The sequence below is a fragment of the Lissotriton helveticus genome, chromosome 10 (genome assembly GCF_964261635.1).
Source record: "Lissotriton helveticus chromosome 10, aLisHel1.1, whole genome shotgun sequence".
NCBI classification, from domain to species: Eukaryota; Metazoa; Chordata; class Amphibia; order Caudata; family Salamandridae; genus Lissotriton; species Lissotriton helveticus.
The window spans coordinates 446,668,562-446,683,973 of NC_136071.1; the positions used below are offsets into that span (position 1 = coordinate 446,668,562).

A 15,412-nucleotide genomic window follows, 5' to 3' on the forward strand; every position below is an offset into this window, starting at 1 on the left:
AAGCTTTCGATTCCCTATCTTGTGAGTTTTGTGGAAGGTGTTAGGTATGATAGGCATAGGTGGAAGCTCTAAATAATTGGTAGAATTACTGTACAGTGTCCCTACGGCAAGTGTGTGAGTAGGGAGAATGGTATCACAGAGCTTTGTGCTGAACCAGGGCACCCGGCAGGGGTGCCCTGTTCCGACACTGCTCTTTGCTTTGGCCATGGAGATGCTGGCTTGTCACCTAAGAGCAGTGCTGCGAGGATGGGGTATCCAGATTGGGGAGACCATTCCTGTGGTATCCCTTTATGTGGATTATGCATTAATATACTCGCAATGCCCAATGTACTGGCCGAATTTGGTGAACACAGCAAGTTGCACATGAACTGCAACAAACCAAATTGTTTCCCTTGGGTGTACTGGCAGAGAGGCTGGAACAAAATCCACTACCTCTAGAGCACCCTTGGGAACTGAAAATGGTCAAATATCTGAAAATCCAATTTACACATGAGGCTCAGGGCTTTGAGGAGGCAAACATTGGTACGATACTGGACAGCCTGAAATGCACAATAACATTTTGGAATACACTTCGACTCTCACTGATTGGTAAGATCGCCCTGGTAAGGCTGGTGATCCTCCCCAGGCGCTTGTAGATCTTCCAGGGAACCCTGTTCCCAGTTTCTACAATTCAATAAAATAGCAGCAAATACGCAGGAGGTTTGGCCGATGTTCCCTGAGGTGCCGCAGACCTCCCAGACTCTGTGGGCAAGAAACTAGTCTCACGTATATATATATATATATATATATATATATATATATATATATATATATATATATATATATATATATATATATATATATATATATATATAAGGCCCTGAGGGAGGATGCTCCCATTGATGCGTTAGAAGTGCAACATAAATGGGACACACACATTTATGCTGTGTTTCTACTGTGGGTCATTGTTCCGGGGTGAATGCTACTAATGCCATGCTGTATAGATATCATCACTGCATAAGATGTTCTGGGCCTGAGGGGGGTGGGGGGGATAGGAATTCCAACACGATCTGTTAGCAACTGCAGTTGTAATATGGTATTCTGGTCCAATATTGTAAGTGTAAACCTGGAAAAGTCAATAAAAACTATACAGAAAAAAAAATACTTTCACACAAAATGTGAATGTGGAAGGCAAGACTACATAGGGTCCATAAGAAGCATTAGCAGTCTTGTTTCCACCTCCGATGGGGACTTAACAAAAAGTGAAGTCATGGTTAAAACAGTTAAGGAACTGTGAATTCATTAAGAAAAGAATATTTGGAAAACCTTCTGCTATTAAAAGACAGAGTTAAATCCAAAAGGGATCAAACGAGAAACGTTCTCCCAGAAAGTGTGGAAAATAACCTATCCCAGAGTTCCAGGAATCTTGGTACATGAGCTGGAAAAAAGAAGGGAGATGCTGCAGCAACTGCCACTAAAAGACATGCTGGGACCAGAAGGAGCAATGTGAATTTCAGCTTTCCAAGCCAGTCTGGCTGCCTTTCCCTCTTTTTTCCTTTATGTTTTACTTTACAGTTGGGTAGTATGTTTAAGAGTTATGCTGCAATGTTGTTTTAAATTACATTTTAAGGTTTAATTGGACATATTGTTAAATGAAAAACAACCTTCCAAACATTTTGCCTTAAACAGGCTGAAATGTTATCTGCATTTAAAAATGCTCAATTCTTCAGTGAAATATAAATAGTTTATGTATGCTGAAAATGTGTTCTAAGATACATTAAGTGTCAATGAATATCAATGAAGATTCTATGGTGATGAGATGGCAGGAGGCAAGTAAACGTCAGGGAGGTTAGGAGGAAATAAAGAAAGAGCTAGGGAGGGAGTAAGAAATAGAATCGCAATAGCCTATAGAAGCAAGGAAGAAGGGTTTTAGAGAGTAAGGGAGTCATAGAGAAAGACTAAGATGAGAACCGAGGAAAATCTCATGGAGGGATAGCAAGAATAAAGGAAGGAAGTCAGAAGACCGGGACTGAAAGTAATTTGAGTGAAAGGGGAGAAGAAAACATAGGCAAGGTCAAGACTGGGAAGAGAATGGAGGAGGGAAAAGGCAGAGGAATGAGACAACAAACAACAGACAGAAAGTAAGATGGGGGACAACAAAGTTGACAAATGGTGATAAAAGAATAAAAGAATAGAAGGAGGAGGGTAAAGGACAGTATTAGATATAAGGCAAAAGAAAAGGAGGAGGTCTAAAAGCAGAAAAGGGAAGGGGGAGCAGCAACATGTTAGAAATACCGAGGAACACCCTGGGTCATTTTCTTCTAGTAGTGTTAGGTGTCTCGTGCACCTTCAAAACCACTGACATAATATTTATTCAGCACTTTCTAGCTTCCCTAACACTCTTGGCAACCACACTAAAACAAATTTCAGAACTCTTGAGAACATCAAAGCCATTCAAGTAGAGGCAAGTCACTGTTGTAGATAACCCATTGCTCTTTTGTGCCCACCAACTAAAGAGGATGATACCAACCATTAGTCAAAATTCAATAACTCGCACTGCATTTTAAAAATACCTACCACGTTTTAGCGTTGGGTTATAACCTCCTTTCAGGGGTTTCCTGTGGCAGAAGGAACAGGCTACAGAGTTTGTGCCGATACCATGGTTGAGTTTGCAAAAACCAAGTGGGGATAGGTGGCTCTTTAAAGTAACTACTTACCCATGGGCAGAATTAAGGCATTGTTTAACTTAGTACATTTGTTCGTCAACACACTCATTAGTTACAAAGGAAAGGATATGTAAGACTGAGAGACCTTCAGTATTTGTAAAAATGATAACCAGTTCATTTCAAAACACTCATTGACGTTTCAGATAAAGGCCTTTATTCTCTGCTATTCTCCTTAGCAAACTTTCATTAGTTTATGGGTTTTTCTTACTGGTATGGTCACTCACTTTCTTTTTATTTGGTTTTATCGATGAGTTTAACAGATTTGCTTCACCTGCTTTAGAGGTTAATTCTGGTCATGTGCTTCTTTCCAAGCAACTACAGCTATTCATCGGAACTCATTTACAGGCAACACCCTAATACAGGTTACCAACTTAATGACTATATATAATGCAGAATGAGCCTATTTCCTTATATACTCTTAGCTTCCATTAGTCTGCTTCCTTCCCCCATTGGTACAGAGTAAGAAGAACCTTAACACTCATAATTTACAGCGTGTTATCTGCATCTCTTACAGCTCGACTTCCTTCATGGTTCTGTCTGTAGAATAGAATGTCTAATGACTAGTTGTCGATCACAGATACTGTTATAATTCATCTACATCTGCAGGCCTGAGTTTCTAGTAGGAGACAGGAAGAAGGTGGAATTAAGACCACAGGAAGAGTATAGGAAGGTATTGGAAAGTGGGAAGAACAGCAAACAAAGACAGAGGAGGTTGAGCAATGCATTATCTTAAAATTAGGAATGCTGAGGAGAGAGTACATAGAAGAAGAAAGGAGGAGACAAAGGTGAAGGAATGAACATAGGAGTGAAAGGAAATGATATGGAGGACAGGTAAAAGTCAATGAAGGAATAAGAGTGGGAAGCAAAAGACAGAACGATGGAGGATGGAACCTGCTCGGGAGAGAAGATACACATTGATAGTTGATGTTACACTATAGATTCACAATTAGTTTCTCTTTTATCTTTCTGAGACAGATCAGATGTTAACCAACTTAGCACAAGAGTGTGTTGGCTAAACTTACTTTCAGTACCTAATGTTATACTATAGATTCAATATTATCCTTCTTTAATTCGTCTAAGGCAGATAAAGTGAAAAACAACCGGATTAAAGTAGTAAATAACACAAAAGTGTGCTAGGTAAGCTTGCTCTCAAAACTCTGAATGTGGGTATAGTTCCTACCGGTCATTGGGTGGGCTGGAAGGTGCTGGTTCGGATGCTGAAGGCTCCAGAAGGGACCGCAGCTCTTGACTCTGCTCATCATCTTCATACTATAAAGGCGGAAAAGGGCATGATAAAAGTTCACCAATTATGAAAGCACTAAATTGAGACTGTATAAGATCAATCAACAAAATGGCATCTGAGCACGTTCTTAAGAAAGGAATGTATCCATCTCCACTATGTATAAACGCCAAACATTAACTGCAAAGCAAGAGGATATAACTGATACTTTGTGATTTCTGGTCAATCTCTCTAGTCCACTGGGGCACAATCCTGTTAGCTCTGCAATCTCTTGTTAAACATAGAAAAGCATTTTTTGTACTTGCTAAAGTCTGTAAAAGACCCTTAATTGCAACCTTTTTAGCCCCAGTTTCCCTCACTTTATCCTCCTCTTTGCACCCTGTTTTTTCTTTACCATTCTCCCAATATATATTCCATGTACTGGCTCTGTTCCTCTTGATTGCTGTGCTTTTCCCACTTTACAACCTCTGTTGCTCCTTGTTTGCTCCCTCCAGCTCCGTCTACCTTGTTACTTTTTCCACTATCACACCTGCTGACTACTTCAGTTGCACTCATTAGCCCAACAGTTGTGTACTCTTGAGTTTGTACACAAACCTCATTTTAGAGGTATATATCATCTCCTCTTTTGGTAACAAATTGTGCTTGTGTTAATTGTAAGAGTTTGTGATTTTTGTGCAATCCCTGCCACAATTAACCAAAGTTTACTGCTGTAAAACCAAGTTTTCTCCTCTCTTCTCCATTTTCCTTCTTCCTACCTGCTCTCCCAAACACAGCTTGTGGATTTGAAAACGGACCACATCTCTCCTCCAGGTGCATGCATTGACCTGTTGCTGGGCTACCACTGGATGGGCCTGCAGCTAAGCCCAAGAGGCTTAGGAAAGGTAAGGTGACCTCCCCCGCAGATTTTACATGCCCGAGCGTCCAGGCTAAGGACAGAGAAGACAAGGGCTTTGCCTGTTTGGAGCTGTTCGGGCCAAGATCCAGAGATGCTCCCTGTTACACATTCTTAAACCACTCTGCAAGACACAGCCACCAACACAGCCTTCACACTGGCGATAAATTAAACCATTTGCCCCATATTTTGCCAAAGAGTTCTGGGCAACCCCGGGCCTCTAAGAGGGGCTCTACTTGGGTACCACACCAGTCCACCCCCCGCCTCCAGCCCCTCACGGTGGCCGGCTTAGCCTGGGACCAGAGCACAGAGATATCATGCTTTGCCACCGCCACAGCCGTGCCCAGAAAGCACTTGTCGGCCCGGGATCCATCAAGGCCATCGAACACTCCCAGCATAAGGCGTAGCGGATCGTGGGGGACCTCCCACTCCAAGGCTTGTGTAAGTTCACGCTCTACCCCCGCCCAGAACGGCGCTAGAGCAGGGCATTGACACAACATGTGGTAAAAATTGGCCGGGGCATGGCTGCAGCGTGGGCATGCTGGTGAGGGCCGTAGGCGGGCGCTGAACATGCGTGCCGAGGTGAGGTATCCCGTGTGGAGGTAGTAGAGTTGGACTAGACGCAACTTGGAGGAGGTCATCGGGTCTTGGGTGCCATAAGGGCGTCCCTCCAATACGCGTCTTCCAGGGGACCCAGCCACCCCTCCCACTGGGCGAAGAGAGAGTCTAAGGACGCGCACCGTTGTTCACCAAGGAGCGGTAGATCCGTGACATCCCCCCTCTGCCCAGGTTCCCCATCATCACTTGGGCTTCCAGGGGACTAAATTTGGGAAAGGAGGTGGTGGACGGAATGTGGGCTTGGAGGGCGTGCCTCAACTGCAAGTATTTGTAGAATTGGGAGGCGTGGAGGGAGTGGCGTTGTTGTAGGTCTGCAAACGATCTGACATGGTCCCCCACCCAAACGTCCCCAAGCAGCGAAATCCCGATGTGGTCCCATTTACGGAAGTTCTGGAGGGACGCAGAAGCGTCTGCCTGGTGAGTTTTCGATCCCATTTAACGTACAGTAGGGCGGTTCGCCATGCCATGAGCACCGTTCTAGTGATGGGGGTGAGTCTGTGGGACAGGGCTCCCATACAGGTAGGCCTGGATTTGCGTAAAGTCTGTCGACCGGAGCTCCACTCAGTCCACTCGGGTCAGACCAGACGCCCGCGAACCAGTCGTGGATCACGATCAGCCTCGTGGCCAGATAGTAGAGGTGAAGATTAGTCACCCCCATTCCTCCAACATAGGGGGGTATACGGTAATGCGCTAGGGACATGCGTGGTCTCCCTCCTCCCCATAAAAATCGAGTGAGGACGCCGTCCAACTCCCGAAACCAGCCACCTGAGAGATGAATGGTCACGTTTTGTAAGATGAATAGAAAACGGGGGAGGACCATCATTTTGAAAAGGGCACTCCGACCGAGGGGATTAATGGGAAGGGTCTGCCAGCTTCTGAGGTCCGCCTTGGCCTTAGTGACTAGGGGAGTGATGTTCAAGGCCCACTCGAGCTCCGGGAGGAGGGCCACCCACACCCCCAGGTACTTGAAGGACTGCCTCAGCAGGGGGATGGTAGTTTGCCAGTCGACGCACGCCTGGGAAGAGTGCAAGGGAACTAGGGTGGACTTCGCCGGGTTGAGCCTGAGGCCAGATACCGGTTCAAAAGCCGAAAGGGGGTCTAGACAACGCGGGCCAGAGCTCTCCGGGTCGGCCAGGAAAAGGAAGACGTCATTGGCGTACAGGGCAATTTTGTCAATAAGGTGCGGATCCCAGGCCCAGCCGCTAAATAGGGGGTCTTGACGGATGAGGGAAGCCAGGGGTTCCATTGCTAGTGCAAATAGAAGCGGCGAGAGCTGGCAGCCCTGGCGGGTGCCCCTCTGGATAGGGAACGCCTCCGAAACCGCGCCGTTGATGAGGACCCTCGCCTTGGGGGTAGAGTAAAGGACCAGATTAGGCGTCGGAAAGGTAGGCCGAAGCACCATCCTCTCCAACACGTCCCCCAGGTAGCCCCAATCCATTGTATCAAACGCCTTCTTAAAGTCTATGAAAAGCAGTGCCAAATGCGGGGTGAGGAGGTGGCGATATGCAAGGGCGAGGTGGAGACGGCGTATTCAGTGCCGGGCCCCCCAGGCAGGCATGAAGCCACATTGATCGGGGTGCACTAATTCTTGTAAGTGGGGGCGTAGTCGTTGGGCCACCACGGTGGCGAAGAGTGTTACTTCCGTATTGATAAGGGAGATGGGGCGGTAGTACGTACATACGAGAGAGGGCGGCTGCGTCTTCGGGAGGACTACAATAGTGGCCACATCAGTCTCCGGTGGGAAGGACCTCACTTCGACTACGTGCTTAAACAGGTCTTGTATGTGCGGGACCAATGTGTCTCGGTAGGCCGCGTAGTATTCTTGGGGGTAGCCGTCAGGCCCGGGCGTTTTGCCGGAGCGCAATAGTGAGATAGTCCTGTGTATCTCTTCCGGGGTGAAAGGCCGGTCTGAGGACTCCGAGTCTGTCTGGGAGAGGCATGGCAGCTGAGTCCCGGACTCGCCCAGCAAAGCTGCCAATGAGGTCTGGGGAGGGTGAGCTGCATAGAGGGCTGCGTAGTAGCCCGCGAACGCCTGGGCAATGCCCTGGGAGGTAGTGTGATGGGCTATGGTTCCATCCCAAATCTCGGGAATAATGCGATTGACTTTAGGGTGGGACACCAGATTGTCGAGAAGTTTGCAATTTTTATCACCCCATCCGTACACACGCGCAACCGTTGAGCGCCAAAGCATTTTTGCGGACTCCAGCGAGATCTGACATATTTCTTCTCGGATTAGTGTAAGCTGTCGGGCGGAGTCAACGCTATCATTGGAGGCCTGGGCATCCTCCAGCTGCGCCGCCTGGGCCTCCAGCTGCGTGAGTCGGGCGGATTGTTCCAGGCGTTTCACATGGACCAGACCCCTAGCCACCCCGCGCATCACAGCCTTGCTGGCCTCCCACAGCGTGCTCGGCGAGGGGACGAGCCCTCATTCGTCGAAAAGTATTGCTGCAGTTCCTGCCCGAGGGACTACGTGAAATCTGCGTCTTGCAGAAACCAGGCGTTTATTCGCCATACCGCGCGGGCGCCTCCAGGGGGATTTCCGAGACAAAGGGAGACGGGGAGTGGTCTGAGATGCCCCTGGGAAGACTGTGGACCCGGACATCAGTTGACAGTCCACGGCAGATAGTAGGAACATGTCGATACGAGAGTGGGTGCGGTGAGTGGTGCGGTGAGCGGCCGACGTGTGGGTATACTGGACTTTACGGGGATTCAACACCCTCCAGGCATCGCAGAGACCCAGGGCAGAGGACCAGTCAGATAGGCGTACTGCAGAGGATACCCGTCGTGTCACGTGAGGGCTATAAGATGACGTTGAAGTCACCTCCTATCACCGTCAGGGCTTGTGGAAAGGAGGAAAGTACCTGTGTGAGGCAGCGGAGGGCAGGGGCAATGACGGCGGGAGGAATGTATCTGCATAGGAGATTAATGGGATGTCCCTCAATCCTACCCGTCAGGGCCACCTTGTGTGTCTGTATTGGCTTGTGTCAGGGTGAAGGGCAGCCCTTTCCGGAGTAGAATGGCCACCCCCCGGGTGCGGCTGCTGAGGAGCCCGCTGGGAAGGGGAGGAAGCTGGCCGGGGCAGGAGGGGCCTCTCCTCGCCCACGCTGCCTGAGGATTATCAAAGAAAAAGGTCTTGTTTTGGAAGATGACCTTGAGCAGGGCCGGGAAGAGGAGACCGTATCGGAGACCCATGCTGCGAAGCTTCTGCTTGACCTCATCGTAGGTCCGGCGCTGGGCCTGCACCTCCCTTTTGTAGTCCGGGAAGACCATGATCTTGCTGTTCTGATAGTGCAGTGGCCCTTGTGCCTTGGCTGCCCCAAGGATGGCGTCCCTATCTCGAAAGTTGAGGACCCTCAGGATTATGGGTCGGGCAGGGACCCCAGGCGGAGGCCTGGGTGCCAAGGAGCGGTGAGCCCGTTCAACAGCAAACCAGGGTGACAAGGCATCCTTGGGCATCCAGGACCGCACACAGGTTTTCACAAACGTGTCAAATTAAACTAGAGTTAAAGCATTAAATCAGACTCCGGCCCTGGAGATATATTTCATTAAACTCAGACATACATACAACGGTGTTCAAGAAGGATCCTCGCAAACTCTACTGTGGTTAGAACCTGATTGTGCACATAATCAACTGAGACATTCTATGGCCAAATACATAAAGAAATGTATTTAGTCTCTGAAATTAGAGGAAGCCTGAAAAACCATTTAGACATTTTGGTCCTTAAAATGTCGTGTCAGATATTTTAAGCAGGACCTAATTTGAGGAAGATTTTCTATCTTTATCTACAAACAAACATCCTTTGCTTGTACTTGATATACAGAAGACAGACCAGCAGCAGGCTTTTTAAAGGAGATGATTCCAATCAGGGGTACGCATAGGTTTATCAAACTTAAGTTTAGGTTAAACTTTAAGGATCTTGGCTCAAGAATGAAATCTACTGCCTTGCATAAGGAATGGCAATATTGTGGATACAAGACAGAATCTCTGGTACTCATACTAAGCAGAGTTCTGTGCAACTCTAAGGTTAATAACAATTAATGAGAGCAGGCGCACAGTGTGAGAACTCTGCCCAATCACAGACTGAAAAGATCCTTAAAATATTGTTGTTAGCTAAGGATCTGCGACCCCCCCCCCCCAGGTGCTAGGGCATATTGGACTACAACAATTACCAGAATACCCTAGTGATCGCATACAGGGAGACAAATAGAAGGGCAGACTGTGGGAAATGATTAACCTGGGAGTGCTGAGCAGTATGTGCCAGGGGGTAAATTAATGAAGAAATACTTAAGAGGCAGGCTCTCATACTTGTCAGTGGCACGCTTCCCGATCACGGCAGCCCCCAAGGAGACCTTGGCAGGCTTAGAGTCAAATGGCAGAGACCCAGAGGAGACGTCAGGGGGGAGCCAGGAGAAACCAGGGTTACTGAAGATGTTTTGTGAACTGCTGCCAGAATTGGGTGGCTCTGCGCACACTGGTTATGGTCCCATCTGCGGACCCTGTTGTGCACCTAGGGAGTACTCCCACTAAAAACTGCACGAAAGAGGGGAGATAATTAAGCAATAAATATCTGCTTGGCTCTCAAGTAAGCCCTTGACACAAAACCGTGTTGATATCCTTCTAGGAGGTTACAGTACAAAATGGTGGCACCCCACTGATGTTGAATAAGAGCAAATAAATAAAGTACAGTCTCGTTAGTTCGAACACAAAGTCATCAAGGACAGCATGGTGAAAATGGTCCAATTTTTTAAGAGAAAGCTGCTAGCACATGATGCCCATGTGACACTGAAGCTGTGTCTTTCATTACTAGAGCTTCAATACTAGATCATCGATAGAAACAGGCACATTATGGAAAATATAGACGACATAAATATCAGCTTTTGGAGACAAGATCTGAACACAATCTGCAAATGTACTACTGTAACAAATCTTGAGTTTAGAAGCTAACTCCACCAAAGACAATAGGATGCTATCTGACATGCGACAGCTAGTGAAGAAACCTTACCTAAAATTTGCAGTACTGGAAGGCAGATCCAGAAAAAACAATGTAAAACTTCTGGGTCAACCAGATAGAACGGAGTATTACGCCAGGGAAGACATCCTTAGACCTTTTTGCCAATGCTGTTTCTAGAGCAAGAAGTGCTGGGTATGTTGAAGGTGGACAATGTGAATTGAATACAGACACAAAAACAACTACCTTGTACCCCTCTGCCCTTCCAAGGGATGATAACGATATGGATGCAGTCCTATTGAGACAAGGTGAAGCTTTTGACTTAGAAATGCAAACAGAAAGACTTGTCGACGATAGTAAGAGGATCTCTTTCTCTCCTGACTTTGGCAGGAGACGCAGAAGAGAAGAAAGGTGTGCAGGGAGGTAGAACATGGAGAAAAGGAGAATATATATATATATATATATATATATATATATATATATATATATATATCCATCCTACTGGCGGTCGCCAGTAGGTAGTTATAGTTAGGATTGATTTCCATAGGGAAATCGTAACATTCTATTGGGAATAACTTTGGCGCCGGTGGAGGAATCTGCCTGACATTTTCCTCAACTTTGCCTCGCGGCGCTCCGCTCCTTCCCTGAAAGTTTGGGGGGCATTTGTCAAGCGGGGTCCGAGATAAAAGGGGGGTCCCAAAACGTGTTTTCCCCATGTTAATTTCCATAGGGCGGTCGAACTCACTTTCAGCTCGAACGGCTGAATGGATTTTCACCAAACTTGGCAAAATTGTAGGGATTGGTAGCCCGATGTGCCTTTGCTATGTCTCAAGATATGTGCTCCAGTGGATTTTGAGTAATTTAGGTTCAAAAAAATGTATATATCTATAGCCGCGCCCCGGTACGCGTACCGGGGAGCGCACCGGGCGCGCAACGCGCGCTACGCGAGTTCGCGAGCGGAAAGCTGATTGGCTCTCGGGTGTCTGTCAACATTCCAAACAGTCCTGAGCGGCCGCCATCTTGTGTCTCGGTAGGATCGAGACACAAGAGGTGGCAAAAACAAAGGGGGAAATATCCAAAAGGGGGCAGGGTAGACCCCCCCTGACCGCCTAGGTTTGATGTGGGGGTCATAAAAGGGCCCGCCGCATAACATTTTTGTTTTTAAAAATTCGATTTTCACGAGGGGAACGCCCGGGACGCGCCCCGGTGCGCGTACCGGGGAGCGTACCCTGGAGAAAAAACAATGACAGACTTCTTTACAAATGTAGCATTTTTTAATACATTGGAGGTAGTTCTTTTTCATTTTTTTAAGAACACAGCTCTTTGATGAGAATTGGAGGTAGCTCTGAAAAGAACTTTTGTTTTCTTCTTTTTTTTTAACAAAAACAAAAACAGGGAACTGCAAACAGCTCAACAGGAGCCAAAAAAAACAAAAAAAACAAATAGGCCTGGGGATGGCAGCGGTGGTTCTCGAGAGCTCGAACCATGAGTGTGACACTTTGCTCCCCATAGCAAAGAAGATGGTCACATTTTCTGCATTTTAATATAGCCTGATTAAAAGCAGGCTGAATATTTGGTATCATCTCCTGCTCACGCCGACGCACAGAAGGTGTTGCTCCACCGGTAGAAGTAGAGGCACCATCCCTGGGAGCCTCTCGTGCCAGAGCCCTGACACTCTCACGTGCATAGTTCTGGGGATGTTTCCTTGACACGTGGCGTATCATCGTCCAGTTCCCGAAGCTGTATTGTTTTCTGGGATTTCCTCTCGATAAGATGGTGTGGCATATTTTACACTCCACCTTTGGAGCATTTACCTTCTTCTCCCCCTCTGGAATTTTGAAAAATTTCCAAATGAAATGTTCCTTCACAGTTCGTTCAGGAACCTCCTCATCAATGAAATCCTCAGTCTCATTGTTATTGTTATTGTTATTAATGGTTTATATAGCGCCGGGTCACCTACAGGTCTCAGGGCGCTTTGACCACAGAACATAACATCCGAGATATAAAACGGTGGAGTGCCTAAGCTAGACTGAGTGCTGTTCTGAACAAGTTGGTCTGCAAGGCTTTCCTGAAGCGAAGTAGATTCCCCTCCTTTCGGAGTGTTTCAGGCAGGGCGTTCCAAAGGTTCGGTAATAAAACCGAAAAAGATCTCCCTCCCATTGTGGCCAGCTTAAAACAAGGACATACAAGGAGTTTGGCATCAGAGGACCTGAGATTTCTTTCCGGTCTATATATCTCGATCCGTTCCTTGATGTAGGTCGGGGCCTTCCCGTAGATGGCTTTGTGGGCTATGCAGAGGCCTTTAAAAACAGACCTCTGTCCAGTTGGTAGCCAGTGTAGACTTTTTAATAGTGGAGAGGCATGCGTTCTCCGCGGAAGGTTGAAGATAAGTCTAGCGGCGTCGTTTAGGACTACCTGAAGTCTGTTTGTTAGCATTTTTGGCAGGCCTAGGTAGAGCGCATTGCCATAGTCGAGCCTTGACACTATGGTGGCCGAGACCACTGTGCGTAGCATCGACTGGGAGAGAAGAGGGACTAGTTTGCGCAACTGTCTTAGAAGACCTGTACAGGTGCCAACCACGGTGGAAACCTGGTTGGTCATTGAGAGGCCACTGTCCAATTTAATACCCAGGCTTTTGACCGTGGCTGCTGGCTGTGGGGTTGGGCCCAGCTCCTGGGGCCAGTACATATCGCTCCAGGAGGAGCACTTAGATGGTATTATCAGCACCTCTGTCTTTTCTGGGTTAATTTTGAGCTGGTTGGTGGACATCCAGTGGACTGTGTATCTAAGTATATCCTGCGCGTGTGCCTGGGCTTGTGCTGTGTCATCTATGCCCAGCAGCAGCTGTGTATCGTCAGCATAATTAAACACCCGGCAGCCCATCCCCGCTAGTGTGTTAATCAGGGGCTGTAGATATATGTTAAACAGGAGTGGGGATAGTGCTGAGCCCTGGGGGACGCCACAAGTCAGACTTCCCACTCCTGATACACTATCTCCCATCTGGATTCTCTGGGTTCTCCCAGATAGAAATGATTCCAGCCACCGAAGGGCTAAACCCTGAATCCCGAACCCAGCCAGCCTATTCAGCAGGATGGGATGGCTGACAGTATCGAACGCCGCTGATAGGTCTAACAAAATCAGGGCGCTCGGTCTTTTACTGTCAGCCATCCTTCTGAGCTCGTCCAGCACCGAGAGCATGACCAACTCGGTGCTGTGGTGTGCACAAAAGCCTGCCTGCCTCTCATGGAGTAGATGGTTAGACTCCAGATAGCTTGACATAGATTTTAGTACATGTTGCTCAAGTACTTTAGACAGGAAGGGCAGCTGGGATATGGGTCGATAATTTTTTAAGGCATTGGGATCTGCCCCCACTTTTTTTAGCAGCGGTCTTACACGAGCTTCTTTGAAGCTAGTGGGGAGCCTGCCAGTACTCAGGGATTTATTCAGTGTAGCTAGAATATGGTCCTCTAGACTTGGGCCTGCCAAGCAGAAAATGCTCATCACTGCTGCTGGATGCTCTTGCAGCCATGATAATAGAAGTAAATATGACACAGGTGCCAAAAGCAGGTCTTGCACTCACAAAAGTGAAACAAGAAGTGAAGGAAATGGGTGGGGATTTCAGTCTTTGTAAAAAAAAAAAAAAATTAGGAACCAATGAAAAGTGTTATTTTCAAGTCACATGATCCGGGCTTTCATCATTTGGAAACCAAAACTGATCTGCACCAATGAAAAGTGTTATTTTCAGATCACATGACCCGACGCGCTTACGCTACGCGCCCCGGGGCGCGCAGCATAAGCGTGTCAGGACGTTGCGCGATCGTATGCGCTCGCGTGCTTCCGGGTGCGCTTACGCAGTGCGTCATATGACGCATCACGCGGCTACGCAAAACGTCACAATGTTGTTTTCGTTCGCGGGAATAGCGCTAACGGGACGCTCCCCGGTACGCGCCCCGGGGCGCGCCGTAACATTGCGCTTACCCGTGCGTTCACCGGTACGCGCCCCGGGAGCGCCCCAGGGCAAAAAAACAAAAATACATAATTATACAATATAAAATTCGTTATAAAAAATATTACTTTTCATACCTATAGAGATTTGCTGTTAAAAAACCATTGAAATTCACTGAAAAAACCATAGGTTTCACACCAGTTATAGTTAGCTGGAAATTTTACTGACATAAAACCAATGAAATTCCCACGTTATAGTTAGTTGGACTCACTATAACTTGCGCGTGCAAAGCACTGCTGATGACGTCACATATTACATCACTCATGACATGGTCAGTGACATCACTCATGACATCCAGCTAACTATAACTGGTGTGAAACCTATGGTTTTTTCAGTGAATATATATATATATATATATATATATATATATATATATATATATATATACATATATATATATATATATATATACACACATACATATATATATATCCCACCAATCTGCGGACCAAAGTGCAAGGTCACCGATACTTTTAAATTTCTTTAGGGAGCAAAGACGTCTGTTGAGTCTGTAGGCTTGGGACACAGTTAGATATGTACTTATAGAACCTATAATTGTAGGAAGCGATCTGAATAGTAAAGAAGTATGACATACGGGTGCTGTTGCAAAGTAAGGAAGCTTCCAATATATATTGTTTGTTTTATTTAATGATGTTATGTGTTTGAGTGAGGTCCGGTTTAGGAATTTACGATATAAGAGTGAGTGTATTTAGGGGTGGAACGGGGGAATGTGTTTGACTGTGTGATCAATTATACATGATTGTTATGTACCAATGTTTAGGATGTGGTACACAACTGGGGAAGCACGAATTGTTCAATTAGTGTTTTCCCGGGGTGGGGTGGGGGTGGGGGTTTGTTGGGGTTATAGAACTAGTTATTGGCAGCAAGGGCAGCATAACAGAATTGTATGGACATTACAATGTTACTGGACAGACAGCGTAGTTTAGAATTGTGACGTGGAATGTGCGGACCTCAACTCATTTACTAAGCGATACAGGGTGC

The 15,412-nt window shown here is 46.9% G+C and overlaps 1 protein-coding gene across 1 annotated transcript in view; it reads right to left on the reverse strand.

Moving 5' to 3' along the window:
• The window catches only part of TELO2 (telomere maintenance 2), a 659,928-nt gene that overhangs the window by 381,308 nt on the left and 263,208 nt on the right, over positions 1-15,412 (reverse strand). Inside the window, exon 10 of the mRNA XM_078662940.1 lies at positions 3,886-3,974. Coding sequence (XP_078519066.1) covers positions 3,886-3,974 — 89 coding nt within the window. The remainder of the gene's footprint in view (positions 1-3,885; positions 3,975-15,412) is intronic.